Source organism: Gossypium arboreum, chromosome 9 (genome assembly GCF_025698485.1).
Source record: "Gossypium arboreum isolate Shixiya-1 chromosome 9, ASM2569848v2, whole genome shotgun sequence".
Classification (NCBI taxonomy): domain Eukaryota; kingdom Viridiplantae; phylum Streptophyta; class Magnoliopsida; order Malvales; family Malvaceae; genus Gossypium; species Gossypium arboreum.
The window spans coordinates 50,426,584-50,436,614 of record NC_069078.1 but is presented as its reverse complement, the minus strand read 5'-3'; the positions used below and the strand labels follow the sequence as shown (position 1 = coordinate 50,436,614).

Below are 10,031 nucleotides of genomic sequence, written 5' to 3'. Positions count from 1 at the left end.
GAGAAGCCAAAATGTGATTCATTTCTTCCACTTTTGTAGTGCAAACATAGGCCTTAGCCTCCACCAAAGTACTCACTTTACGGTGTTGCGAAGGGATGTTCTAAATAATGTGACCACTTACTCTAGTCCTAGCCATGGTGTTCTAATAAAACTAGAAAAAATTTGAAAAAACATGGAAATTTTAGGGAAATTACCTCTGAACTTGTTCTTCTCAACAATGGCTTCTTCTCCAAAATCTCGGATTCAAACAATGTAATTTTTAGGGCTCAGGTAACTTCCGTTTAAAAGGGTTTTTTTTCACTTTAATGATTCATATTTCCGAGAATAATGCCATAATAAACTGCATATAGTTGTACTCCTTTTTGACACGTGGTGAAGCGTATGTTGAAAGCTAAGGTATAAAGTGTATTTAATAAGCTTCTCCTTATGTTACCTTACATATCATAGAATCAGGTTCCAAGAAGAGTTATTTTATAACTCTTCTTCTAACCAGGTAGGGAACAAATTGTTATGATACTCACTATTACCGACTCGTAACCCGATTGGCTCTGGGTCTTGTTCTGCACGGTTCATACTTCAAGTTTGCATAACATTATGAGTTCATGTGTAAGGGTCTCGTACCCTTCTATGAGACTACACGCACAATGTGGGTTCGCATGCCATCACGTAGGCAAATCCACATTGTATAAACATGTGTTAAACTTAGAGTAGGATACGTGTCGACATGCATGGAACCTACCTACAATATCACATCTATGAATAATAACCATATCATATAAATACACAGCTACACCCATCTAAAGAACACATAAAAACACTTAACAAGATCGCCATATGACAAATCATCTTTAATATGATTGAACCATAAATAACATTAAAGGAGAAGTACATGATACATAAAATAAGCTTTAATTCTTGAATTTGTATTTTATTATTTCAAAGTATCTAATAATTAAAAACAAAATAACTATTCTATCTATTATTATTAAAGTTAAAAAAATTACAAATTATTCTAAAAGATGTCAAATATATTTTTATCATCATTTTTTATAATATAGAGACAATGATAGGGGTGAGCGTTCGATCGAATTGATTAAAAAAATTCGAGTTAGTCAAGTTCACGAATCCTATATTATCATCCTAACTCAATTTAAAATTTTTTCAAATCGAGTCGAGTCAAATAGAGTGAAATTGTTCGAGTCAAATTAAAAAATTAAACATGTCAAATAAAAATATTGTTATAATATAACTAATTCCATGTTAGAGGACATAAATTGAGACCATATATATTTGAATTTTTTTCAAAGAAAATAATAATAAAAATAAGATACTTGAATATGATAAAATTAAATCATTAATTATGTCTCTAAAATTATTGTTTTAGAAAATTTTAAAATTTTAAATTTTTTTATATATTTTAGATTTTTTAGAATTGTTTTTAAAATTTAAATTTTGAAATTTTTATAAATATTTTAAATTTTAAAATTATTGTGATTTTTTGTAATTTTTGTTAAGAGAGACCAATTTGCTTATTTTTAAAGTTGACAAGGACTAAAGTGTATTTATACCAATTTGTTATTCGATTATTCGAGTTATTAGAATTGTGAAATTCAACTCGACTCGAACTCAAAACTTCAATCGAGTTATTTGAGTTTACTCGAATAATTAAAATAACTAGATTCAATTAACTAGAAATTTGAATTTTTTCAATTTTTTCGTATCGAAACGAATTTTGCTCACCCATGGACAATGACTATTTTAGATCTAGCTATGAAATTTCTTTACTCTGCTAACAACAATCTCAATAAAAATAAAATTATTTTTAGTTTTAAATATTTTTAATAAAGTAATATATATATATATATATATATATATATATATATATAAATATATATGTATATATATATTTAAAACAATTTATATGCATTCAACCCAATATTTGGTCCATTGATAATTGGCGTTTTAGTGAGATTTATTGGTTTGCTTCAGTTGAGTTATCATAATTTGGTTTAATTTGGTTGTTGATTTTTTCTATTAATTTATGAATTTAAAATTTTAAACTTACTTTTACAAAATGAAATTTGTTTTATAATTTTATAATTTTATTTGATAAAATTTTAAAGTTTTTTCATATACATTACTAAAATACAGTAATTTTCAAATAAATAAAAAACAATCAATAATTTTATATGATATTTTAAAAATAATTTTAATATAAAAATTAAGTTATCTTCATTATTTTAAATATAAAATATTTATTTTATATTATAAAAATATAATTAATTATAAATTAAATAAAAAGTAAAAAACCTCTCCTATTCCTCTCAATTTTGAAATTGCGCAAATTAGTCCCTCTCAAAAAAATTGAAACAATTTAATCCTTGCCAATTTTGAAAGTGAGCAACTAAAGATAATTAATCACGATGTTAATGTCTTCCATCAATTGTACATAAATTTAATCGGTATAATAACAAATTTAGCCTCAACATTTACATATTTACACAATGTTGCAGGATAAATTAGTTAAATGAGGACCAAGTTGATAGAATATGTAAACTTTAAGAGCTAAATTTATTATTATACCAATCAAAATAATGCATAATTGAAGGAAAACACTAACATCATGATTACTCACTTTTGAAATTAATATAGATTAAATTACTCCGGTCTTTTTAAGAGGGACCTATTTGTTCAATTTCAAAATTGAAATGGACTAAAGAAATTTTTACTAGTAAAAATATAAAATTTAATTCAATTTTAGATAATCACAATTTTTTTAAGTTAGATGTCATAAATCATAGTTGGAGTTTGTTTTGTTACTCAATCCTAATATTCATCTTCATGGGATTGAATGCATCAATTATTAATGGTGTATGTGGCAGTGATTTTCCCCTCCTTTTTTTTCTTAAAAAAAAAAAGTTAATTTACAGAAAATACATATTTTTATTTTTATTTTACTAAAATGAAGAAAATTTCTGGAAACTAGTTAACTACAACACCTCACATCACAGAGTAAAATTACCCAATTCCCTTTCTTCATAAATCAAAATAAGCAATAATTTTGGCCTGCACTTTGCTGACAAAATCCATCTCCGCTTCTGTAATAAAACCCTTGTCTATGAACTAACCGTAATTTTAATTTTCTTTTTTTAATGTTTTAAGGGGTGGGTATTTCAATGCATTCCTTTTCCTCTCATCCATTACCAACAAGATTTTATATTCTTTAAAAAGATTACCCTTGTTTATCTTAAAATACAGGGTAGGGTTTGTTTTCTCTTTTTTTGATTTTTTCCTCTTCCATATTTGCTTACTCCAAATGGATGTTTCGCTTCGATAGCCAATAGTAGCAAATATGCTCTATTTAAGGTCAGTTTTTTCCCCTATTGTTTGTTTATTTCGATTTTATCTCTGGGTTTTCTGCTACGTAGCTTGTTTTGTGCTTCAATTACATTTTTTTTGGCTAAGTTGCATTCGTTAATATTATGCTTCGTATGCGTTGATTGCTAATTTTCTGTTGTTGTCATTTAATTGCTACTTTATACTTTGCTCTGCTTCAGTTTTAATATCGGGTTTTCGAGATTTTCTTTTAGTGTTTTTTCAATAGTTTGTTGATAAATTAGTCCTTTTTTTTCCTTGTTGCATATAGGGATCTTTGGAGAAGGCATAGGAGGAAGGTTTTGGTTACAGCAGGTGTTTTAGGAAGTGGGTATTTGTTGTATAAACTATATGATGCTCACAAACGTAGGCTTATTGATTTGGAAAGGCAACTGGCAAACGAACGGGAAAACGATGAATTCATTAAAGCTCAGTAAGACTGATCAAAACTGTTATGATCTTTTATGGAAAAATTCTCTGTTTTTGTTCTTATAGTTTCTGGTTTTCATTACGTTGATAGAATGCAACTCCATTTTGAGAACATTCAAAGAATTGCTGATACAACAACATTACCTCATGCAATGCCCTATTTAAGTTGCCGGATAGCTGAAGATTTGAACCTTTCACATCTTATGGAGAGACTAGTGAAAGGGAAGGATCAGCCCAACAGTTTGTCTTCTTCAGAGAAACTTGAATTATGGGACAGGCTCAAAATTTTGAGTATGAAAGTTGTTGCCTTTTGTTTTCTCTGGATTTATAAATTGCAAGTTCTTATGGCATGCTGCTGAATCTAATCTTTCATAATTAATAATGGTTTTTTTCCAGGTTTTACAAGAATGGTGGTGTCAATATGGGCAGTAACCATTCTTAGCTTATATATTAGAGTTCAAGTCAACATTCTAGGAAGACATTTATATATTGATACTGCACGTGGTCTTGGAAGCTCTTATTTACTTGTAAGCGCTCTACATTTTTATCTGTAATGCCTGATAAATATGTCCAATTCATCTGTTGTTAATTAGAATTGATTGTGGAACCATGTCAACTTAGCTTTTACCTCTCCATATGGTGAGATTTATGAAGAGTATTATTTTAGTCTAAATTTCCCTCTTCTAGTGACAGTTGGCATATCCACCAGATTCCATTTTAGTTGCTTCTATTGTCAATAACTTCATTCAGCTGGTTTATTGAGGTAGAATAATACATGAATTTGGCTTATGGTATGAAGGTGTTAGTTGATGCAAAATAATTGTGGGATATGCAATCATGTAGTCAAATGTTGCCTGTATTTAGAAAGAAAAAAGGGGGGGGGGGGGGGTCAGGGCTTTGGAAGAACAAAAGTAAATTTAGGTGCCTTTTTAACCTAACTGATACCCATCAGATATTAAAAATGGTTTGCATGCATTGTACGCATCACTTAAACTATTCACTATTTGGGACTTGACTTCAAAGACGTGTTTCCATGCCTGTATTTTCAGGTGGCTTGCCTTCACATTTTGGTCTAAGAAAAGAGTCCCTTTGAGTGATATATAGAAAACTAGCTGCTTACTGGCACAAAATCAGTGATAACAGTTTTGATGCCATATATATTACTACCTGGATGCTTGAACCCTTCATATCACTCCTACAAAGTTTGATATCGGTACACTTTTGCTATAGAAGGCCATACACCATGTTGCTCGGACTCTTCATTTTTCTTGAAGTTTCAGAGCTTTCAAAGAACATAAGTAAATTTGGGTGCTTTTTGAACCTAATTTGTACCTTTCAGATGTAGAAAGTGGTTTGCTTGTGTCTACATGTCACTTGAACTATTCATTATTTGGTACATGGCTTTAAAGATGTGTTTGTGTGTCCGTACATGAATTTTCAGGTGGCTTTCCTTCCCTTCTACACTTTGAACAGTGACATAGAGAAAATCAGCTGTTCACAGATACAAAATCTGTGATAATAGTTTTGATTGCACATATATTACTACCTGGATGCTTTGAACCCTTAATATAACTCCTGTGAAGTTTATATCAGGGCACTTTTGCTATAGAAGGCTATTTTACACTATGTTGCTCAGACTCTTCATTTTTTTAAGTATCTTTGTCCGACACTTATGTTCGACACTCACACTAAAACCAAAGCAACATATATATTACATGACCTTAACTATTATTGTTTTTCACATTGTATATTTGCTTCTTAAGCCTAAAAACACTAAAACTGGTCCATAAAGATTGAATGATACAACTATCACCTAAGAAAATGATACATCAAAAGGGATCAAGATGGTGCACTTCAATATTTCTAATTATTTGATAACACCTCAGAAAGAAAGTTTTTAGTAAGAATTTAGTACTTGTAATATTCTTTACTCAATTGAGTTTGATGGTTATTTGGGTGCTAAATGAGAACTTTATTTTTGTATAAACCTGGATCTAAGCCAGTTGGTAGTGTTGTTGAAATATTAAGATAGTTAGGAGACTTCAATTGATACTTAAGCACTGAGTTTTCTAGCTATAGTGTCAACCATATAAATAACTAGTAATTGATTTGTAATGTGATAACTGAGAGATGCAGAGATTGTTGTAGATTAAACTGCTCATCGTTGCAGTTGACTTGTCCCTCTTGGCTTCATTACAATTTTCTCCCTTTTACTATGTGATTTTGGGTGCTCATTATTTTTCTGTTGTTTAAGCCATCATCTTATTGGTAGGTAATATCACTGAATAGTGTCATTGTTGATAACTCTCGTTAGAGCTGTTATCTTTTGGCCCCATGTTTCTTATTTATGCTCTTTCAGCCATCTTTATTTGTCTTATTCTCTAAACACGCTATTCATTCCTTTCATGCAGGAGGAAGCTGATCTCATTGACAGGGATGACCAGCAAAAATTCTTGGCAAGTGCTGACTTTCTTGCCAATCATGGCTTGCCAAAATTGATCTCCAGTATGCAGACAGCTGCAACAGAAGTTTTGAAGGCGTAAGTGGGTTCTATTCATTATCTTTTCGTTTTGGTTTATTATTCTTGGAATCAGCATTTTTATAGTTAGCAAAAATACAAGTTAAAGTAATAAGCTGGAGTAGGATTAGATTTGTAAATAATTTACTAAAGAATATGTAGAGGAAAATAATTTATATAGCCAACTCAAATTGGTTTTCATGTTAGGGCTTGATTGAGGTGAGCATTTTCAATCATCCATCTTCAAATTAGGTATGATCTGTTGATTTGATCTTTCAGTTTCTGGAGTAATCCTTTGACATTTCTTCTTCTAATCAAGAAAGAATACTCTACCGTAAAATAATCTGTAACATATAAAAGTACAAATTTGAAAATCTTTTGAATTGAGAAAAATGGACGTGAGTGATCATTATATTTCTAAATTGACATGAACATCAGAACATTTGTGATGCTTGTTTTCCTAAAAATTCAATAGCCACACCTAATGTCCTTGAAAGACTGATTTCTGATATTGTTAAACACTCTTCGGCTTGTGTAGTCTTGCCTGAGTTTTGACCTTATTCGCCCTTTCCCCAAGGGGCAATTAGACATGTCTTCTAAATATTTAGATCTTTTAGGGAAAACATTTCACAGTAGTTGGGGGGCAAGACTTTAAAGTGAAATATGCATCAGTATAGTCCTTTGTCCAAACCTCCTGAATTTTACAGTATTCTTTGCTAACATACAAGCTGCATATGCTTTCACTTCAAGATTCAGAACTACGAAATTTCATTGTTTTCTATCCTGAAATCAACATACTAAAATACTTGATGATTGTTATCTTAGATTATCAAGAACTTTGAGTGAATATTAAGGTGTCCTTGTGTGGCTTTGTGTGGCTTGGAATTTTGTACTTTCTTGCAGAAAGCAGTTGAGAGACTTCTTCAATACTGCAATACTTCATGAAACTATCATGCAGATACTTGACGTGTTCCTTAGCATGGGAAGTCCTCATCACTGGGTGGACTGCTTGATGCCTGAGGACCCAAGGTTGTACAAGCTTGCCAAAACATCCAGCGATGAAACAAATCCTCCTGAATTTACAAAATTTGATCAACTTATGGTTGAGACACGAGAAGTACTTTCAAGGTATCATTAGTGCATTGGCCCAGAAAATATTGTTTTATTCTGCTTTCTGTTTAGCAATTTACAAGTCTAGAAGAAGTGAACAAGGGGTGGTTGGTCCATCCCAAAGCTTCATTCTGTCTCAACAAAACCTTTAACACCAACCTTTTCTTATCTAATAATTACATTGTAAAGCATTGCTTGGGGAAAGGAAGAACATAAAAAAAATGGTGATGCTCGAGTCTTAGATTCTAGCTTGGGGATGTATAGTGATTTAGGGGTTCCCTTGGAGTAATGATTGATTATGTGAGTGAAGGGCCACCTACATTGTGGAACTTTGAAGAGAGTAGAGGGCCTTGTGGGGTTAGCTCTGCAAATGGTAGAACTTCGTTCCTTCTTGCTTGTAGCATGTTGAATAGTTGTGATTTAGACTTGAAAAAGAAAATTTTAACCGTGGATGTAATCTTAATCTTGTGTGTGGCTTTTGCATTGCAGTGCTGAATTCAGTAATGTTGTTGAATTATCATTAAAAGCAGTGGCGAAAGCACTGGTGGAGGAGAAGGGTTTTCAATCTGGAGGAGGCAATCTAACAAATGGGATGCCTCTAGCTAGACTTTTGCCTCGAATTGCACAGATATGTCCGACTTTGGTTGAGGAACCAAGCAAAAACCAGTTTATCCAAATCATACAAAGTGTTCCAGAAGTTGGGCTCTTCTTCACTCTCCTCTATTCCAATATGTCAGCCTCATAGTGAACAATGTTTGTACCTTTATTATTATTATTATTATTCACATTTAATTTACAAAAGGCACCAGCACCAATGGGGCTGGATACCTTGGAAGTTGCCCAAGGAATAATAGAACCGAAGGCTAGAGATTATTCCTTTAGTTTGTAATTTTTTGTATGATGTTAAATCTCTCTTTGATTGATAATGGTGCTAAAATAAAGCCTGAGCTGAGGTTGAGAGCCTCGGGGCTTTAGATTTTTCATTTATTTTCTAGTTTGAAATTACAGAATTTAAAATCATATCAGCAAAGGTTGACTTGGTACCGTATCATGTTCACGTTTGAGACAAGAGGTTGTCCAAGGTTTCAACACTTCATTAATGATTTATTCTTCCATGTTTCTTCTATAAACCCCAGAATCAAGTTCCTTCAAACAAAACCTGTAATCTTTTCACTTTTTTAAGTTAAACCATTGGTAAAGCAGTGGATATAATGATTTATTTTGGGCTAATTCTAATATTCTGTTCCACTCATTCTTTAAAATTAGCTCACTTGCCTGATTGAACTGACAATATAATCAAAGCTTCCTTTCTTAGTCGATTTGAAACGATCGAAGTTGATGATTGAGTTTATTTCTCACACTAGAATTCAACTCAAATGGAATGGGGCAAACGTTGTTTAAGCAGTTTGATAATATTCAATATAATAAAATATATTTTATTTTATTTTAAAATAATAAATTGATTTTGTTATACCTACAACTTGTGGGCGAGCTCGCGATCCTACAAGTCAACTCCTTTGATTAAGGAGACACCTTGTGAGCTAGGACACTCACAAGCTTAATTCAATGGCACTATATGCTTGATATACCATTCACATGCCCCACACATCCATTTCCTAAATATAACATCTCATACCTACGATGACAAGACATCATTTTAGGGAGTCCAGAATCGATATATGGATGACACATGGCACCTTGGAAACTATAAGAAACAACCCTTTAAATGACTTGCGTCAAGAAAAAGGACTAATTCATTCTTTCCTCTAGCACTCCGAACTATCCCTTCTCCTTTCTAATCCTTTCTTGGCCTCTATAGTTCGATCACTTCAATCCTCCTATAGCTTTCCACCCACCAGGTGAACCGTAAAAAACTTCCACAACGTCTTCATTGTATCTATCCACTGATAGAAATGGCTTATCCTAACAACCAAAACTCCATCAACAATCAGAACTTCTTGAACTTCCCTAGCAATAAAGATTTCCCCAACTACCAAAACCAAGTTGGTCAGAGCAGCAAGTCCCATTTGGGAAATGGCCAATAATACCATGATCCTAACAATCCATTTAGTCAGCAACAATATCACTGATCGCTTTTCGATGGTGTGCACCGAGGTAGATAAATAATGCAACTAAATATAGAGAAATGTGGTGTACTGCAAGTATACAAGTCAAATTGTAATAAAATTTAAATTACAACAAAATACATAACTCTTCTGAAGATCGTACCTAAGAGATTGCCATAATTGGTAAATGTTGTTACTAAATTAATTATTCAAAAACAAGTATTAATCTAACTGAGTTATGAATTAGTAGTGTGAATCTAGAATCAAATAGAAATAAAACTAATCCTAATTTACTAACTTCTAAAGAAATTCCTATTTCTCAATTAAACAATGTAAAAATAATCAATCAATTAATTACTAATTAAGTTAAAATCCTAACCCGATTCAATTGTTAACTACCAATACCTAGGAATACCCTCTCGATCTTTTTCCACTTAAGGATCACCACCTAAGCTACCCTCTAGGAGTTACTTAGATGTATATCTACCAAATCGATACATGAAAAAATCTTCTTTCAGTTTCATTTCTCTAGA

At 31.8% G+C, this 10,031-nt stretch overlaps 1 protein-coding gene across 1 annotated transcript; it reads left to right on the top strand.

The window, feature by feature from the left end:
• The first annotated feature begins 2,953 nt into the window (after window positions 1-2,953).
• Window positions 2,954-8,419, top strand: LOC108465968 (peroxisome biogenesis protein 3-2). The gene is made up of 7 exons (XM_053018669.1): window positions 2,954-3,366; window positions 3,647-3,808; window positions 3,896-4,095; window positions 4,201-4,331; window positions 6,216-6,343; window positions 7,226-7,450; window positions 7,922-8,419. The coding sequence occupies exons 1-7, from the start codon at window positions 3,353-3,355 to the stop codon at window positions 8,175-8,177; spliced, it is 1,116 nt and encodes a 371-aa protein (XP_052874629.1). The 5' UTR covers window positions 2,954-3,352; the 3' UTR covers window positions 8,178-8,419.
• The last annotated feature ends 1,612 nt before the right edge of the window (window positions 8,420-10,031 follow it).

Excerpts from the sequence above, each read along its gene's own strand:
- LOC108465968 (XM_053018669.1), top strand. Across the intron at positions 4,096-4,200 it reads GGACAGGCTCAAAATTTTGA|GTTTTACAAGAATGGTGGTG; the intron begins GTATGAAAGTTG and ends GTTTTTTTCCAG. Across the intron at positions 7,451-7,921 it reads ACACGAGAAGTACTTTCAAG|TGCTGAATTCAGTAATGTTG; the intron begins GTATCATTAGTG and ends TTTGCATTGCAG.